The 20108-nt window shown below is 52.3% G+C and overlaps 1 protein-coding gene across 1 annotated transcript in view; it reads left to right on the top strand.

The window, feature by feature from the left end:
* The first annotated feature begins 6926 nt into the window (after positions 1-6926).
* The window catches only part of LOC139240482 (protein SET-like), a 17266-nt gene continuing 4084 nt past the window's right edge, over positions 6927-20108 (top strand). Inside the window, exons 1-4 of the mRNA XM_070869017.1 lie at positions 6927-7551; positions 14072-14149; positions 17829-17940; positions 19592-19752. Coding sequence (XP_070725118.1) covers positions 7129-7551; positions 14072-14149; positions 17829-17940; positions 19592-19752 — 774 coding nt within the window. The 5' untranslated portion in view covers positions 6927-7128. The remainder of the gene's footprint in view (positions 7552-14071; positions 14150-17828; positions 17941-19591; positions 19753-20108) is intronic.

Raw genomic sequence — 20108 nt, 5'->3', positions numbered from 1 at the left:
CCCAGGTATAGTGAGACCAGAACTGTGCACAGTGCTCCAAGTGAGGTCTAACCCAGGTATATGGAGACCAGAACTGTGCACAGTGCTCCAAGTGTGGTCTAACCCAGGTATAAGGAGACCAGAACTGTGCACAGTGCTCCAAGTGTGGTCTAACCCGGGTATATGGAGACCAGAACTGTGCACAGTGCTCCAAGTGAGGTCTAACCCAGGTATATGGAGACCAGAACTGTGCACAGTGCTCCAAGTGAGGTCTAACCCAGGTATATGGAGACCAGAACTGTGCACAGTGCTCCAAGTGTGGTCTAACCCAGGTATATGGAGACCAGAACTGTGCACGGTGCTCCATATTTTGTGCTAATTGGTGATGTGGTGAATATATCTGTTATGTTCAGAGTAACTCCACAAGACTGTGTGCTGTAAGCTCAAACTGATGTGACAGTCTCTTTAATCAAACTCCAGAGTGCTGAAGCAGCAAGGCAGACAGCCTTTTATACCTTTTATATCTGCTTGCACGGGGTGTGCAGGTGACCCTTGGGCCTCCAACAGGTGCACCCCCTGGTGGTAGGTCTTACACAATTATAAAGTTTACATACATAACATCGCTCCCTCCCAAAGTCTTAGATACAAGTTATTTACAAGTTGAGGCTAGCTCATTGAGAAGGAATTTCTTCTCCCAGAGGATTGTGAATCTTTGGAATTCTCTGCCCAGGGAAGCAGTTGAGGCTAGCTCATTGAATGTATTCAAGTCACAGATAGATAGATTTTTAACCAATAAGGGAATTAAGGGTTACGGGGAGCGGGCGGGTAAGTGGAGCTGAGTCCACGGCCAGATCAGCCATGATCTTGTTGAATGGCGGAACAGGCTCGAGGGGCTAGATGGCCTACTCCTGTTCCTAATTCTCATGTTCTTATGAGGCGATCCAGGACTCTGCGTTCCCGGGTTGATTGCCTGAGTTGAAGTCCTGGCCTGGGTGAGTCGGTCGGATCATTGCTACACTGCGGTGTGGCTGGTCGGATCGGACTGTCGGGCATGGTGGGTTCATCCTCGTGTTGACCGCGAGGTCGATCGCTGGTTGGGTGTGTGTTGGTGGATCAATGATGGTAATGTCCTCTTCAAACTGTTCTTGGTTGTCAGTGAGCCGCAGTTTGGTCTGATCCAAGTGTTTTCTGCACGTTTGTCCATTCAGAAGTTTGACAACAAACACTCTACTCCACTCCTTGGCTAACACAGTGCCAGCAACCCATTTGGGACCATGACCGTAATTAAGAACAAACACAGGGTCATTAACCTCAATGTCACGGGATACAGCCGCGCGATCGTGGTACACGTTACACCGGTGACGCTGGGTTTCTACATGATCATTGAGATCCAGGTGGACTAAGGAGAGCCTGGTTTTGAGTGCTCTCTTTATTAGCAATTCTGCCGGGGGGAACCCCGGTAAGCGAGTGGGGTCGCGTGCGGTAGCTGAGCAGAACCCGAGATAACCGCGTCTGCAGGGAACCGTCCGTCACACGGTTCAAGCTCTGCTTGATAGTTTGGACTGCCCGTTCCACTTGACCATTGGATGCGGGCTTAAACGGGGCAGACCCGGCATGTTTGATGCCATTGTGGGTCATGAACTCGTTGAATTCCGAGCTGGTGAAACACGGTCCATTGTCACTAACAAGGCAAACCATGGGTGTTGAACATGGCCCGGAGGCTTTCAATGGTGTCGACGTTATTACACATTCAATCCATTTAGAGTAAGCGTCCACTGCTACTAGGAACATCTTTCCTCGAAAGGGGCCAGCGAAATCTACGTGGACCCCGGACCATGGTTTGGAGGGCCATGACCACAGGCTCAGTGGGGCCTCCCTTGGTGCGTTGCTCAACTGTGAGCAAGTGTTACATTGGTGTTCACATGACTCCAATTCCGAGTCAATGCCAGGCCACCAAACGTGCGACCTAGCGATAGCCTTCATCATGACTATGCCTGGGTGGGTAAATGTTTTCCTGCCTTTTTTTTTAGCAAAACCACGCGATTACCCCATAAGAGACAATCCGCCTGGCTGGACATTTCATCTTTGCGTCGGTGAAACGGCTTAATTTCGTCTTGCATTTCCCCGGGAACGGCCGACCAGCTCCCATTGAGGACGCAACTTTTTACAAGTGATAGCACAGGATCCTGGCTGGTCCAGGTCCTGATCTGGCGAGCAGTGACCCCTCGCTCTCAAAAGCATTTATGACCAGAAGCAAGTCTGCGGGTTGCGCCATTTCCACCCCGGTGGTGGGCAATGGTAGCCGACTGAGGGCATCAGCACAGTTCTCCGTGCCTGGCCTGTGGCGGATTACATAGTCATGAGCAGATAATGTTTGTGCCATCCTTGGATGCGAGACGAAGTGTTGGCGTTAATACCTTTGCTTTCTGAAAACAGCGAAATGAGCGGCTTGTGGTCGGTTTCGAGCTCGAACCGGAGTCCAATTAGGTATTGGTGCATTTTCTTAACCCCATATACGCATGCTAATGCTTCTTTCTCAACCACACTGGAGGCTCTTTCGGCCTTAGATAAACTTCTGGACGCATATGTAACCGGTTGCAGTTTGCCTGACACATGGGCTTGCTGTAACACACAACCGACCCCGTACGAAGATGCATCACAAGCTAGTACTAAACGTTTACAATACAATACAAGTAACTTGTTACAACATCGCAGGTTTCTGGCCTTATCGAAGGCTGTCTCTTGAGATTTACCCCAAACCCAGTCGTCACTCTTGCCATGCAATAAATGCAAAGGTTCCAGCAAAGTGCTCAACCCCGGTAGAAAGTTACCAAATATATTTGAGGAGTCCCAGGAACGAACGCAGCTCCGTCACATTCTGTGGTCTGGTTGCATTCTTGATGGCCTCCGTCTTAAGAGTCCGTGGGCCTGATGCCGTCCGCCGCAATCTTTCTCCCCAGAAATTCGACTTCTGGCGCCAGGAAAACACACTTGGAGCGTTTCAGCCTGAGTCCCACTCTGCCCAGTCGCTTTAGAACCTCTTCCAGGTTGTGTAGGTGTTCGGTGGTGTCACGACCAGTGATCAGGATGTTGTCTTGAAACACAACGGTGCGTGGAACAGATTTCAGCAGACTCTCCATGTTCCTCTGGAAGATGGCAGCAGCCAAGCGAATCCCAAAAGGGCACCTGTGGTATATGAACAGTCCTCTGTACGTGTTGATGCACGTCAATCTTTTCGAAGATTCAGACAGCCACTGTGCCATGTAGGCGGAGGTTAGATCCAGCTTGGTGAACGACTTCCCCCCTGCTAACGTTGCGAACAGGTCCTCCGCTTTGGGTAGTGGGTACTGCTCCTGTAACGAGACTCGGTTGATCGTTACCTTGTAGTCCCCGCAGATTCTGACCGTGCCATCGCTTTTCAACACCGGAACAATTGGACTGGCCCACTCGTTGAACTCGACTGCCGATATAATTCCCTCTCGTTGAAGTCTGTCCAGTTCGATCTCGACTTTCTCCCGCATCATATATGGAACCACTCGGGCCTTGTGATGAATGGGCCGTGCATCAGGGACTAGATGGATCTGCACTTTGGCGCCTGTGAAGTTGCCAATGCCTGGCTCAAATAACGACGAGAATTTGTTTAGCACTTGGGCGCACAAGGCATCATCCTCTGACGACAGTGCTTTGATGTCGTTCCAGTTCCATCGGATCTTTCCTAACCAGCTTCTGCCGAACAGCGTTGAGCCATCGCCTGGTACAATCCATAGTGGTAAATCATGCACAGCTCCATCGTACGATACCTTCACTGCCGCACTGCCAATGACTGGTATGAGCTCTTTAGTGTATGTGCACATCTTGGTGTGGATCAGGCTCAGTTTTGGCCTTTGTGCCTTGTTGCCCCACAGTTTCTCAAAAGCCTTCTGGCTCATAATTGACTGTCTCGCCCCCGTGTCTCATTCCATGGAAACTGGAACGCCGTTTAATTTGACTTTCAACATTATCGGTGGGCTTTTGGTGGTGAAGGTGTGTACCCCTTACACTTCCTCTTCAGCCTCGGGTTGAGTTGCCTCTCTCACTCGTTCAGCGTGATCCGCACCGGATCGATCATCTTCTGCCAAATCTGCCACGTGGTGAGTCACAGCACGTCTGCACATTCACTGGAGGTGCCCCATTGTCCCACAGCCCTTGCACACGTAGTGCTTGAATCGACATTGATGGGCCCGATGATTACCCCCGCTAATGGATTCACATTCACGCCCCACGGCAGACTCTGAGTCATCCTAGGTCTGGCCTCTGCGGGTGTGTAGGCCCTGCCAGGTACAGTTCCGCCTGCTGAAGGCGTTATTTTATGCACAGTACTTGCCGGTGAGCTTCAATGCTGCAATGATATCTGCTTAGCGTTATCATTCGTGGACCTCAAAGCCTGGGCTATCGTGATGGCCTTGCTCAGATCTAGGGATTCGGCAGACAGCAGTTTGTGAAGAATGACCTCGTGGCCGTTTCCAACCACGAAAAAATCTCGCAACATTTCTCCCAAAAATCCAGCAAATACGCACAGTCCCGCAAGGCATCGTAGGTCGGCGACATAGCTCGTCACGTCCCGGCCCTCGGAGCGACAGTGCGTATAACAACGATACCTGGCCATCAAGAAGCTCTCCTTCGGCTTGGGGTGCTCCCGAACCTGCGTACACAACTCTGCATATGTCTTGTCCGTTGGTTCCATCGGTGCTAGCACATTTTTGATGAGGCCGTGTGTCGTGGACCCGCAAACGGTGAAGAGAATCGCCCTGCGCTTGACTGCGGTATTGTCCGTATAGAAACACAGAAAATAGGTGCAGGAGTAGGCCATTCGGCCCTTCGAGCTTGCACCACCATTCAATAAGATCATGGCTGATCATTCACCTCAGTACCCCATTCCTGCTTTCTCTCCATACCCCTTGATCCCTTTAGCCGTAAGGGCCACATCTAACTCCCTTCTGAATATATCTAACGAACTGGCCTCAACAACTTTCTGTGGTAGAGAATTCCACAGGTTCACAATTCTCTGAGTGAAGAAGTTTCTCCTCATCTCGGTCCTAAATGGCTTACCCCTTATCCTTAGACTGTGAGCCCTGGTTCTGGACTTCCCCAACATCGGGAACATTCTTCCTGCATCTAACCTGTCCAGTCCCGTCAGAATTTTATATGTTTCGATGAGATCCCCTCTCATTCTTCTAAACTCCAGTGAATATAAGCCCAGTCGATCCAGTCTTCCTTCATATGTCAGTCCTGCCATCCAGCTCGTTGGCCACGAAGTACCGTCAAGACGGCCAACGAAGGCTTCCCAATCCTCACCCTCGACAAATCCCTCAAGAATACCCACGGCAGCCACGAATAACCGGGTGAAAGTTGGGGATCTGTTACTCGTCGCCAATTGTAATGGTCAGAATAACCCCACAAGGCTTTCCTGTAACTCCAGAGTGACTGAAGCAAGGTGGCGGACTAACCTTTATACCCGCTCACACGGGGTGGTGCGCAGGTGACCCTTGGGTCTCCAACAGGTGCGCCCCCTGGTGGCAAGTCTTACACATTGGTAACGTTTACATACGTAACAGCATCAGCGTGATTTATTTGGTGCTAATAAAGAATTGTTTACATGCTGTTAGTTATTATTCAGGGGAATGGATGCAACTTGTGTCTGGGTGTGAATGTGAGGGAAAATGTCTCTTTAATTTGGTCAAGTGGCACAACTTCCGGGTTGGTGACGTCACCGAGGATGCCCTTTGACCCTGCCCTCAAACCAAAGTTTGACATATCTCTGAATTTTTTCCTGGAGGATAAAGTCTCCAAGGGGACAGTTGGGCGGCTGCGGAAAACAATGTCACGTTTTTAGATGCACACAAGAGTTTTTAGGTCAAGAGAGAGCGCGCGCAGCCGGATGTGAGAGGTCGTCCAATCAGGAGGGTGAGGGGCGCCCGCCAATTGGAGGAAGCCGACCCCGGCCAACCGCCGCCCGCTTGACTTCGGCGGCGCGTCCGCGGGCGGATGAGACACGCCCGCCGATTGGAGGATGAACGAAGCGACCAACCGGAGCCCTGCTGACTTCAGCGGGCGGGTGGGTAGCGGATGAGAGACGCTCGCCGATTGGAGCATGCCGAACCGACCAATTGGAGCTCCGCTTACTTCAGAGGACGGGCGGGCGGGCAAGAGACGTTCGCCGATTGGAGCATGCCGAACCGACCAATTGGAGCTCCGCTTACTTCAGGGGGCGGGCAAGAGACGCTCGCCGATTGGAGCATGCCGAACCGACCAATTGGAGCCGCGCTGACTTCAGCGGGCGGGAGGGAGGGCAGCGGATGAGAGACGCTCGCCGATTGGAGGATGCCGAACCGACCAATTGGAGCCGCGCTGACTTCAGCGGGCGGGAGGGAGGGTAGCGGATGAGAGACGCTCACCGATTGGAGGATGCCGAACCGACCAATTGGAGCCGCGCTGACTTCAGCGGGCGGGAGGGAGGGCAGCGGATGAGAGACGCTCGCCGATTGGAGGATGCCGAACCGACCAATTGGAGCCGCGCTGACTTCAGCGGGAGGGAGGGAGGGCAGCGGATGAGAGACGCTCGCCGATTGGAGGATGCCGAACCGACCAATTGGAGCCGCGCTGACTTCAGCGCGCGCGCGACAGACAACAGCCCGCCTTGGGAAACGCCCACTCGGAGGGCGGGGCGCCCCCGGGGGGGGGGGGGTCGGGGGGGAACCAATTGGAGGCGGCGTGACTGAAACGGCGGAGGGGTTGGGGGGGGGATGAGAGGAGGGCGGCGATTGGTGCAGAGCGAAAAGGACCAACCGAAGTGCGTTTCACTTTCGGAGGAAGGGGGCGGGCGGATGAGAGGCGGGCGGCGATTGGAGCAAATCAAACCGACCAACCGGAGCCCGGGTTAGAAGCGGGTGGAGAGGGGGGGGGGGAAAAAAAACGGAAAAAAAAATGAGGTAAAGTTGATTTTCAAATCGGACGAAAAAGCTCGCGAAGGCGCCAAGCGGGGGAGGGGGGAGAAGGAGCGGAAAGTTTACCCTTCCCGATTTAATTTTTTTTCTCAAACTTACGCCGAAAGGGGGCGGGCGGGGGGAAAGGTTTTTATTTCGGCTTTCCCCGTCACGAAGGCGCCCGACGATGAGCTGCGGGGCTCCCGAGGCCAAGCTGCCGCGTCTCGACGAACCGGAGGCCGGGGATCGGCCGCCCGCCAAGGCCAAGGACGTCTGCGGCTCTGCGCATGCTCCGGCCGTTGCCGGGGCGACGGCGGTTGCCAAGGGGTTGCCGGGGGCGGCCGCGGCGGTGGTGGCGGTTGCCAAGGGGTTGCCAGGGGCGGTCGCTGCTGTTGCCGCCGCCGCCGCGGCGGTTGCCGGGCAACCCCCGCCGGAGACGCAGCGCGCGCTCGAGGCGCTGGACGCCTGCCAGCACCAGCTGGAGGCGCTGAGCGAGCGCGCCAGCGAGGAGATCCTGCAGGTGGAGCGCAAGTACAGCGAGCTGCGGCGGCCGCACTTCGAGCGGCGCAACCGGCTGATCGAGGGCATCCCCGGCTTCTGGGTCACCGCCGTATCCTTCTCCTGCACCCGGCCGCCCCTGCATCGCACAGGTGTCGTTGCATTGTACCGGTTTTTCCTGCATCGCACAGGTGTTGCAAAAGTTGCACAGGTTTTCTTGCACAGGTGTCCCTGCATTGCAAAAGTTGCATTGCACCGGCTTCCCTGCATTGCAAAAGTTGCATTGTACATGTTTCCCTGTATTGCACAGGTTTCCCTATATTGCAAAAGTTGCATTGCACAGGTGTCCCTGCATTGCAAAAGTTGCATTGCACAGGTGTCCCTGCATTGCAAAAGTTGCATTGCACAGGTTTCCCTGCATTGCAAAAGTTGCATTGCACAGGTTTCCCTGCATTGCAAAAGTTGCATTGCACAGGCGTCCCTGCATTGCAAAAGTTGTATTGCACAGGCGTCCCTGCATTGCAAAAGCTGCATTGCACAGATTTCCCTGCATTGCAAAAGTTGCATTGCACAGGCGTCCCTGCATTGCAAAAGTTGCATTGCACCGGCTTCCCTACATTGCAAAAGTTGCATTGTACATGTTTCCCTGTATTGCACAGGTTTCCCTATATTGCAAAAGTTGCATTGCACAGGTGTCCCTGCATTGCAAAAGTTGCATTGCACAGGCGTCCCTGCATTGCAAAAGTTGCATTGCACAGGCGTCCCTGCATTGCAAAAGTTGCATTGCACAGGCGTCCCTGCATTGCAAAAGTTGCATTGCACAGGTTTCCCTGCATTGCAAAAGTTGCATTGCACAGGTTTCCCTGCATTGCAAAAGTTGCATTGCACCGACTTCCTTGTTTCGCAACGACATCGGTAAAAATGAGGGGTGAGGTCCTACAGGAAGAATTCAGGGAGCTAGGAAGAAAATTGAAGAGTAGGACCTCAAAGGTAGTAATCTCCGGGTTACTATCGATGCCACGTGCTAATGAGTACAAGAATAGAAGGATAGAGAGGGTGAACGCGTGGCTGGGGAGTTGATGGAGGAGGGAGGCCTTTAAATTCTTGAGACCATGAGGGTAACCTGTGTGCGGAGGCGGAAGATGTTGGGAGGGATCTTAACGAATACTTTGAATCTGTTTTCACAAAGGAAAGGGATAATGCAGATACTGCTATCGAGGAGGTGTGTGATATTCTGGATGAAATATATATATATAGAGAGAGAGAGGAAGTATTAAGGGGTTTAGCAACTTTGAAAGTGGATAAGTCCCCAGGCCCGGATGCAATGCATCCCAGGCTGTTGAGCGAAGCAAAAGAGGAAATAGCAGAGGCTCTGACCATCATTTTCCAGTCCTCTTTGGATCTGGGCATGGTGCCGGAGGATTGGAGGACTGCTAATGTAGTTTAAGAAGGGAGAAAGGGATAGGCCGAGTAATTACAGGCCTGTCAGCCTAACCTCCGTGGTGGGAAAATTACTGGGAAAAATCCTGAAAGACAGGATAAATCTGCATTTGGAAAGTTAAGGATTCATTAGGGACAGTCAGCACGGATTTGTTAAGGGAAGATCGTGTCTGACTAACCTGATTAAATTTTTTGAGGAGGTAACCAAGAGGGTCGATGAGGGTAGTGCGTACGATGGAGTATATATGGACTTCAGCAAGGCTTTTGGTAAGGTCCCACATGGTAGACTGGTCACGAAGGTTAAAGCCCCTGGGATCCAGGGCAAAGTGGCAAGTTGGATCCAAAATTGGCTCAGAGGCAGGAAGCAAAGGGGAATGGGTGATGGGTGTTTTTGTGACTGGAAGGATGTTTCCAGTGGGGTTCCGCAGGGCTCAGTGCCGGGCCCCTTGCTTTTTGTGGTATATAGCAACGATTTAGATTTGAATCGAGGGAGTATGGTTAAGAAGTTTGCAGACGACACTAAAATTGGCTGTGTGGTTGATAATGACGAGGAAAGTCATGGGCTGCAGGAGGATATCAATCTACTGGTCAGGTGGGCAGAGCAGTGGCAAATGGAGTTTAATTCAGAGAAGTGTGAGGTGATGCACTTTGGGAGGGCTAATAAGGAAAGGGTACACACATTAAGCGGTAGGCCACTTAATAGTGTAGATAAACAAAGGGACCTTGGAGTGCTTGTCCACAGATCCCTGAAGGTAGCAAGCCAGGTGGTTAAGGCGACACACGGGATACTTGCCTTTATTGGCCGAGGCATGGAATACAAGAGCAGGGGGAGGTTATGCTTAAATCGTATAATATTTTGGTTAGGCCACAGCTGGAGTACTGCGTGCAGTTCTGGTCGCCGCATTACAGGAAGGACGTGATTGCACTGGAGAGGGTGCAGAGGAGGTTTACGAGGATGCTGTGCCTGGAATGGAGACTCTTAGTTGTGAGGACAGATTGGATAGGCTGGGTTTGTTCTCATTGGAACAGAGGAGGCCGAGAAGAGACCTCATCGAGGTGTGCAAAATATTGAGGGGCCTGGACATAGTGGAGAGTGAGGGTCTACTTCCATTGGTGGAGGGGGCTATTGCAAGGGGACACAGTTTTAAGGTGGTTGGTGGAAGGTTTTGAGGGGGGGCTTCTTTACGCAGAGGGTTGTGGGGATCTGGGAGAGTGGTGGATGCAGAAACCCTCAGCACTTTTAAGAGATGGTTGAATGGGCACTTACAGTGCAGCAACCTGCAGGGTTACGGACCTAGAGCTGGCCATTGGGATTAGACTGGGTGACCTTTTGTTGGACGGAGCAGATATAATGGTAAGTACTGCAGGGAATCGAATACGGCCAGGGGGATCTCCTGGTCTAGTGTCGATCGCCTGGATGGGTCGGAGAGGAATTTTCCCAGATTTTTTTTCTCCCTAAATTGGCCTGGGTTTTTGCGCCTCCCAGGCGATCACGTGGCTCTGGTTGGGGTAGAGTGTTAGAATGGAATGGCCTCCTTCTGCCCTGTAAATTCCTAGGTTTTGCTGCATTGCAAAGGCATTACAGGGTATTGGTGAGGCCACACCTGGAGTACTGCGTGCAGTTCTGGTTTCCAGATTTACGAAAGGATATACTTTGCTTTGGAGGCAGTTCAGAGAAGGTTCACTCGGTTGATTCCGGGGGACGAGGGGGTTGACTTATGAGGAAAGGTTGAGGAGGTTGGGCCTCTACTCATTGGAATTCAGAAGAATGAGAGGTGATCTTATCGAGACGTATCAGATTATGAGGGGGGCTCGACAAGGTGGATGCAGAGAGGATGTTCCCACTGATGGGGGAGACTAGAACTAGGGGACATGGTCTTAGAATAAGGGGCCGCCCATTTAAAACTGAGATGTGGAGGAATTTCTTCTCTGAGGGTTGTAAATCTGTGGAATTCGCTGCCTCAGAGCTGTGGAAGCCGGGACATTGGATAAATTTAAGACAGAAGTAGACAGTTTCTCAACCGATCAGGGGGCGGGCAGGGAAGTGGAGCTGAGTCCATGATCGGATCAGCCATGGTCGTATTAAATGGCGGAGCAGGCTCGAGGGGCCGAATGGCCGACTCCTGCTCCTATTTCTTATGTTCTTACTCCAAAGGTTTCCCTTGCATTGCACAGGTTTCCGTTACTAATTTCCCACCCCCAATGCAATTTAAAAGAACATGTCTCTTTGCAATTTCAACATTGCAAATTAAGGAAAATTGCACACTGCCCTTGATTGCAAAACGCCCCCCCCCCCACCCCTGTCATTTGAAGGAGAACCTGCTTTTTGCAATATAAAGATTGCAAATTATAGAAAGTTGCGGGTTACCCTGCATTATAAGCGTTCCCTTTCCTGATCCACCCCACATTGTAATTTAAGAGAACCCGTTCTTTGCATTTGAAACATTTGCAAATTTTACAAATTGCAGGCTACCCCTCATTGCAAAACCTCCCCGCTTGCAGTTTAAGAGCGAACCTGCTGTTTTGCAATTGAGGTTTTGCAAGTTCAAAATTTTGCTCGTGGCACTTGGTTGCAAAACGTTCCTTTCTGTATTTCCCCCGCCCCCACGTGCAATTTAAAACACGCCCACGGTGCATTGCAATTTAAAGAAAATGGGCACCCGACCCATCGACAAAACCTCCCCACGTGCAATTTAAGCGAGAACCTGTCTTTTTGCAATTTAAGTTTTGCAACTTTAAACGGTTGCACCTTGCCCCGTGTTGCAAAAATGGCCGACTTGCCCTAGTTCTTATGTTTTGCGATGTAACTTTTGCAAATACATTTGTCCCCGGTGCACACACGTTTTTGCGACTTTTAGTTTGCACTGAAAGTCGTTTGCAAATCATTGCATTTACTTTATGCAAGATGCACTGGTGCAAATTAAGGTTTTAGGAACAGGAGGAGGTCCCTCGAGCCTGTTACATTAGGAACAGGAGGAGGCCGTTCAGCCCCTCGAGCCTGTTGCATTAGGGACAGGAGGAGGCCGTTCAGCCCCTCGAGCCTGTTGCATTAGGGACAGGAGGAGGCCGTTCAGCCCCTCGAGCCTGTTGCATTAGGGACAGGAGGAGGCCGTTCAGCCCCTCGAGCCTGTTGCATTAGGGACAGGAGGAGGCCGTTCAGCCCCTCGAGCCTGTTGCATTAGGGACAGGAGGAGGCCGTTCAGCCCCTCGAGCCTGTTACATTAGGGACAGGAGGAGGCCGTTCAGCCCCTCGAGCCTGTTACATTAGGGACAGGAGGAGGCCGTTCAGCCCCTCGAGCCTGTTACATTAGGGACAGGAGGAGGCCGTTCAGCCCCTCGAGCCTGTTACATTAGGGACAGGAGGAGGCCGTTCAGCCCCTCGAGCCTGTTACATTAGGAACAGGAGGAGGCCGTTCAGCCCCTCGAGCCTGTTACATTAGGAACAGGAGGAGGCCGTTCAGCCCCTCAAGCCTGTTACATTAGGAACAGGGGGAGGCCGTTCAGCCCCTCGAGCCTGTTACATTAGGGACAGGAGGAGGCCGTTCAGCCCCTCGAGCCTGTTACATTAGGAACAGGGGGAGGCCGTTCAGCCCCTCGAGTCTGTTCCGTCATTCGATGAGATCACGTCTGATCTGCGACCTAGCTCCATCTACCCACCTTTGCTGCATAATCCCTTTATACCTTTGGTTAACGGACAACTATCAATCTCCGATTTAAAATTAGCAATTGACCCCCAGCATCGAATGCCGTCTGCGGAGGAGAGCATCAAACGTCTACCACGCTGTGTGTGTAGAAATGTTTATTAATGTCACTCCTGAAAGGTCTGGCTCTAATTTTTAGACTGTGCCCCCTAGTCCTAGACTCTCCAACCAGCGGAGATAGTCTCTCTCTGCTCCCCTTAATATCCTGAAAACTGCGATCACATCGCCCTAAAACGCTCTCTAAATTTTGGGGAATACAACTCTAGCTTCATAGAACGCTCTCAGTACAGGAGGCCATTCGGCCCCTCAAGCCCGTGCCCACTCTCGCCCAGTCCCACTCTCCCCGCCCGTTCCCCGTAGCCCCGCTAATCTTTTTCCTTCAGCTACTTATCCAACTCCCATTTGAAAGCCGCGATTGGGTCGGCCTCCAGCGCCCTCTCGGGCAGCGCGTTCCCGATCCTGACCCTCTCGCTGCGGGAAACAAGTTGTTCCTCGTGTGGCCTTTCTGCCGATCGCCTTAAATCTCTGTCCTCTGGTTCTCCACCCTTCCCCCAACGGGAACAGTCTCCCTCGATCTTACTCTCTCCACACCCTTTGTGATTGTGAACACCTCGATCAAATCTCCTCTCCACCTCCTCTGCTCCAAGGAGAACAACCCCAGCTTCTCCGGTCTCTCCCCACGTTACTGAAGTCCCTCATCCCTGGAACCATTCTCGCAAATCTCCTAATCTGAGGAAGGACGTTCTTGCTTTTGAGGGAGTGCAGCGAAGGTTCACCAGACTGATTCCCGGGATGACAGGACTGACATATGAAGAAAGACTGGATCGACTCGGCTTATACTCACTGGAATTTAGAAGAATGAGAGGGGATCTCATAGAAACATATAAAATTCTGACGGGACTGGACAGGTTAGATGCAGGAAGAATGTTCCCGATGTTGGGGAAGTCCAGAACCAGGGGTCACAGTCTAAGGATAAGGGGTAAGCCATTTAGGACCGAGATGAGGAGAAACTTCTTCACTCAGAGAATTGTGAACCTGTGGAATTCTCTACCACAGAGAGTTGTTGGGGCCAGTTCGTTAGATATATTCAAAAGGGAGTTAGATGCGGCCCTTACGGCTAAAGGGATCAAGGGGTATGGAGAGAAAGCAGGAATGGTGTACTGAGGGAATGATCAGCCGTGATCATATTGAATGGTGGTGCAGGCTCGAAGGGCCGAATGGCCTACTCCTGCACCGATTTTCTATGTAATCTCCCCCTTAACCACCTCTGCTCCAAGCAGAAACAACCCTTTGTGTAATCTCTGCTCGTAAGTTAACCCTCGCAGTCCGGCTATGGTTCTGGTAAACCCAGGCTGCAGCCCCCGTCAAGGTCGATCTACCCGTGGCGGTGCCGGGCACAAGGGTATAGTGCCAGCTCGGGACGGGGGCGACTGATTGAATGAGCTTGTTCGCATCGCAAAATGGCTTCCTTAACTCATGGACCGCCTCCAGTTTCTGAACCACCCACAGCTGTCGGCCCTCATCGATGACAACGATGAAGAAGCTTTCAATTATATGATGAGGCTCGAGGTAAGAAACGTCGACTAACTGTGTGTGATCTCTCTCTCTCTCTCTCTCTCTCTCTCTCTCTCTCGTATGTGCAGAACTTGACATCCCCAATCTCGTCCTTTTGTGGTGAGGGTACATCAGTGCTGGGGCATCCCAGGGCAGGTACAGCACGGGGTTAGATACAGAGTAAAGCTCCCTCTACACTGTCCCATCAAACACTCCCAGGGCAGGTACAGCACGGGGTTAGATACAGAGTAAAGCTCCCTCTACACTGTCCCATCAAACACTCCCAGGGCAGGTACAGCACGGGGTTAGATACAGAGTAAAGCTCCCTCGACACTGTCCCATCAAACACTCCCAGGGCAGGTACAGGGGGTTAGATACAGAGTAAAGCTCCCTCTACACTGTCCCATCAAACACTCCCAGGGCAGGTACAGGGGGTTAGATACAGAGTAAAGCTCCCTCTACACTGTCCCATCAAACACTCCCAGGGCAGGTACAGCACGGGGTTAGATACAGAGTAAAGCTCCCTCTACACTGTCCCATCAAACATTCCCAGGGCAGGTACAGCACGGGGTTAGATACAGAGTAAAGCTCCCTCGACACTGTCCCATCAAACACTCCCAGGGCAGGTACAGCACGGGGTTAGATACAGAGTAAAGCTCCCTTTACACTGTCCCATCAAACACTCCCAGGGCAGGTACAGGGGGTTAGATACAGAGTAAAGCCTCCTCTACACTGTCCCATCAAACACTCCCAGGGCAGGTTCATAGTTCAAAAATCTGTCTATCGCCACCGTAAATATATTCAGTGACCCAGCCCCCCACAGCTCTCTGGGGCAGAGAATTCCACAGATTCACCAGAAGAAATTCCTCCTCATCTCCGTCCTAAATGGGCGACCCCTTATTCTGAGACTATGTGCCCCCCTAGTTCTCGATTCCCCCACGAGGGGAAACATCCTCTCTGCATCCACCCTGCCCAGCCCCCTCAGAATCTGATACGTTTCGATAAGATCACCTCTCATTCTTCTGAATTCCAATGAGTAGAGGCCCAACCTGCTCAACCTTTCCTCATAAGTCAACCCCCTCATCTCCGGAATCAACCGAGTGAACCTTCTCTGAACTGCCTCCTTAAATATGGAAACCAAAACTGCACGCAGTACTCCAGGTGTGGCCTCACCAATACCCTGTATAACTGTAGCAAGACTTCCCTGCTTTTATACTCCATCCCCTTTGCAATAAAGGCCAAGATTCCATTGGCCTTCCTGATCACTTGCTGTACCTGCATACTATCCTTTTGTGTTTCATGCACAAGTACCCCCTCTGCACCACAGCATTTTATGGTTGTGCCGTTGCTGGAGAATGGCGATTCAGCTGCAGGTCTGGTTGCCGTGGATCTTTGACTGTCTGACCATAAGTTACCTGATGCTTCTTGAAGCGTCTTTTCCCCATCGAAGCCTCTAACCCTCTCAGCGTCCACACAGATCTCTTCACCGAGATTTACAAGAGGTTTAAGCTAGTTAGTCTGCTGTGTGTCCTCTTCTTTTTCTCTCTCTCTTTCTCTCCCACCCCTCACCTTTTCAGGTGAAGCTTTTCCAGATCTGGGGTCATCCCATGCTTTGGAGAGGGCATAGAATACAAGAGCAGGGGGGGAGTTCTGCTCAAACTGTATAAAACACTGGTTAGCTGGAGTACTGCGTGCAGTTCTAGTTACCACATTACAGGAAGGATGTGATTGCACTGGAGAGGGTACAGAGGAGATTTACCAGGATGTTGCACGAGAGAGGGTACAGAGGAGATTTACCAGGATGTTGCACTAGAGAGGGTACAGAGGAGATTTACCAGGATGTTGCACGAGAGAGGGTACAGAGGAGATTTACCAGGATGTTGCACTAGAGAGGGTACAGAGGAGATTTACCAGGATGTTGCACTAGAGAGGGTACAGAGGAGATTTACCAGGATGTTGCACTGGAGAGGGTACAGAGGAGATTTACCAGGATGTTGCACTGGAGAGGGTACAGAGGAGATTTACCAGGATGTTGCACTAGAGAGGGTACAGAGGAGATTTACCAGGATGTTGCACTAGAGAGGGTACAGAGGAGATTTACCAGGATGTTGCACTAGAGAGGGTACAGAGGAGATTTACCAGGATGTTGCACTGGAGAGGGTGGAGAGGAGATTTACCAGGATGTTGCACTAGAGAGGGTACAGAGGAGATTTACCAGGATGTTGCACTAGAGAGGGTACAGAGGAGATTTACCAGGATGTTGCACTAGAGAGAGTACAGAGGAGATTTACCAGGATGTTGCACTAGAGAGGGTACAGAGGAGATTTACCAGGATGTTGCACTAGAGAGGGTACAGAGGAGATTTACCAGGATGTTGCACTAGAGAGAGTACAGAGGAGATTTACCAGGATGTTGCACTGGAGAGAGTACAGAGGAGATTTACCAGGATGTTGCACTGGAGAGGGTACAGAGGAGATTTACCAGGATGTTGCCGGGACTGGAGAATTTTAGCGATGAGGAAAGATTGGAGAGACCGGGGTTGTTTTCATTGCAACAGAGGAGGCTGAGGGGAGATTTAATTGAGGTCAGCATCATCATAGGCAAGTCATCATCGAAGACTTGCTTCCACTGTAAAAGTGAGTTCTCGGGTGGCTGAACAGTCCAATACGGGAGCCACAGTCCCTGTCACAGGTGGGACAGACAGTGGTTGAGGGAAGGGGAGGGTGGGACTGGTTTGCCGCACGCTCCTTCCACTGCCTGCGCTTGCTTTCTGCACGCTCTCGGTGAGATGTGAGGGGCCTGGATAGAGTGGATAGGATGGACCGGTTTCCCTTGGCAGAGGGGTCAACAACCAGGGGGCAGAGATTGAAAGTAATTGGGGGGAGGTTTAGAGGGGGTTTGAGGGGAAATGTCTTCACCCAGAGGGTGGTGGGGGTCTGGGGTGGAACTCGCTGCCTGAAAGGGAGGTAGAGGCAGAAACCCTCACCACATTTGGACGTGTGCTCGAAGTGCCGTAACCCACAGGGCTACGGACCCAGAGCGGGAAAGTGGGATTAGGCCGGGATGGCTCTTGGTCGGCCGGCGCAACACGGACACGATGGGCCGGAATGGCCTCCTCCCGCGCTGTAAGTTTCTCTGATTCTAAGAGGTTTACTGGAATGGTTCCAAGGATGAGGGAACTCCAGATGCCCGGAGAGGCTGGGGTTGTTAAAAGGTCCCGGGGGAGTTTGACCAGAATGGTCCCGGGGGGATGAGGGACTTCAGTGACGTGGGGAGAGACTGGAGAAGCTGGGGTTGTTCTCCTCGGAGCAGAGAAGTTTGAGAGGAGATTTGATCGAGGGCGTTCACAATCACGAGGGGTGTGGACAGAGTAAGATCGAGGGAGACTGTTGCCATTGGTGGAAGGGTGGAGAACCAGAGGGACACGGATTTAAGGCAATCGGCAGAAAGGCCACGCGAGGAACAACTCGTTTTCCGCAGCGAGTGGGGTTAGGATCGGGAACGTGCTGCCCCAGAGGGCGACGGAGGCAGACTCAATCATAGCCGTTCAAAAGGGAGCTGGATAAATACTCGACTCGGAAAAAATTGTTGGGATTATGGGGAAAGAGCAGGAGATGGGCTGAACGGCCTCCTTTCTACACTGTGCTGTTCGCTCAATACCATCGGACTGTTTTTTTTTTTATTAACCTCGCAGGTTGAAGAGTTTGAAGACATTAAGTCCGGCTACAGAATCAAGTTCAACTTCAGTGAGAATCCCTACTTTGACAACAACCTGATCATCAAAGAGTTTCACCTGGGAACTGGAGGTGAGAGGGGAGTTCTACGCGACGGCGGTTGGAGAGGTTACGAGGGCGAGACCACCCTCTGCTTTGTTCCCGCCTCCAAATGATTGGCGCTGTGAAGCTGTTGGACCAGTTATAAGGGGCAGTTCAGCCCCTCGAACCCGGTACCTGCCCTGGGAGTGTTTGTTGGGATAGTGTAGAGGGAGCTTTACTCTGTATCTAACCCCCTGTACCTGCCCTGGGAGTGTTTGATGGGACAGTGTAGAGGGAGCTTTACTCTGTATCTAACCCCCTGTACCTGCCCTGGGAGCGTTTGATGGCACAGTGCAGAGGGAGCTTTACTCTGTATCTAACCCCCTGTACCTGCCCTGGGAGTGTTTGATGGGACAGTGTCGAGGGAGCTTTACTCTGTATCTAACCCCCTGTACCTGCCCTGGGAGTGTTTGATGGGACAGTGTAGAGGGAGCTTTACTCTGTATCTAACCCATGCTGTACCTGCCCTGGGAGTGTTTGATGGGACAGTGTAGAGGGAGCTTTACTCTGTATCTAACCCAGTGCTGTACCTGCCCTGGGAGTGTTTGATGGGACAGTGTCGAGGGAGCTTTACTCTGTATCTAACCCAGTGCTGTACCTGCCCTGGGAGTGTTTGATGGGACAGTGTAGTGGGAGCTTTACTCTGTATCTAACCCCCTGTACCTGCCCTGGGAGTGTTTGATGGGACAGTGTAGAGGGAGCTTTACTCTGTATCTAACCCCCTGTACCTGCCCTGGGAGTGTTTGATGGGACAGTGTAGAGGGACCTTTACTCTGTATCTAACCCCATGCTGTACCTGCCCTGGGAGTGTTTGATGGGACAGTGTAGAGGGACCTTTACTCTGTATCTAACCCCATGCTGTACCTGCCCTGGGAGTGTTTGATGGGACAGTGTAGAGGGAGCTCTACTCTGTATCTAACCCCCTGTACCTGCCCTGGGAGTGTTTGATGGGACAGTGTAGAGGGAGCTTTACTCTGTATCTAACCCCCTGTACCTGCCCTGGGAGTGTTTGATGGGACAGTGTAGAGGGAGCTTTACTCTGTATCTAACCCCCTGTACCTGCCCTGGGAGTGTTTGATGGGACAGTGTAGAGGGAGCTCTACTCTGTATCTAACCCCCTGTACCTGCCCTGGGAGTGTTTGATGGGACAGTGTAGAGGGAGCTTTACTCTGTATCTAACCCCCTGTACCTGCCCTGGGAGTGTTTGATGGGACAGTGTAGAGGGAGCTTTACTCTGTATCTAACCCCCTGTACCTGCCCTGGGAGTGTTTGATGGGACAGTGTAGAGGGAGCTTTACTCTGTATCTAACCCCATGCTGTACCTGCCCTGGGAGTGTTTGATGGGACAGTGTAGAGGGAGCTTTACTCTGTATCTAACTCCCTGTACCTGCCCTGGGAGTGTTTGATGGGACAGTGTAGAGGGAGCTTTACTCTGTATCTAACCTCGTGCTGTACCTGCCCTGGGAGTGTTTGATGGGGACAGTGTAGAGGGAGCTTTACTCTGTATCTAACCCCCTGTACCTGCCCTGGGAGTGTTTGATGGGACAGTGTAGAGGGAGCTTTACTCTGTATCTAACCCCCTGTACCAGCCCGGGGAGTGTGTGGCCTGGGTGTGACGTCTCCATTTCCCGGTGTGTTGTAGGGAAGCCGGTGTCCCAGTCCACTCCCATCAAGTGGAAGAAGGGGATGGATTTGACGGCGCTGAGCAAGGGGGTGGACGAGAAGGGCAGGAAGCGGGGACATCGCAGCTTCTTCGCGTGGTTCACCGAGCACCGGAACCCCACCACCGACGAGATCGCCGAGGTACCGTGCACTGCAGTCACACTCTTATAGTCTTACCTTCCCTTCGGGTGTGGGGTGGAGGGGAGAGAGAGAGAGAGAGAGAGAGAGAGACATATACGGGGAGGGGGAAAGGAGTGTGTGTGTGGGGGGGGGAAGGGGAGAGTGTGTGGGGGGGAAGGGGGGAGTGTGGGAGTGCGGGGGGGGGGAAGGGAAGGGGGGGGAGTGCGGGGGGGAAGGGAAGGGGGGTGTGTGGGCGGGGATGGGGGGGAAGGGAAGGGGGGTGTGTGGGCGGGGATGGGGGGGAAGGGAAGGGGGGTGTGTGGGCGGGGATGGGGGGAAGGGAAGGGGGGGGAGTGCGAGGGGGAAGTGTGTGGGTG

This window comes from Pristiophorus japonicus, chromosome 32 (genome assembly GCF_044704955.1).
Source record: "Pristiophorus japonicus isolate sPriJap1 chromosome 32, sPriJap1.hap1, whole genome shotgun sequence".
Taxonomy (NCBI): Eukaryota; Metazoa; Chordata; class Chondrichthyes; family Pristiophoridae; genus Pristiophorus; species Pristiophorus japonicus.
This window is presented reverse-complemented; position numbering and strand designations above follow the sequence as displayed.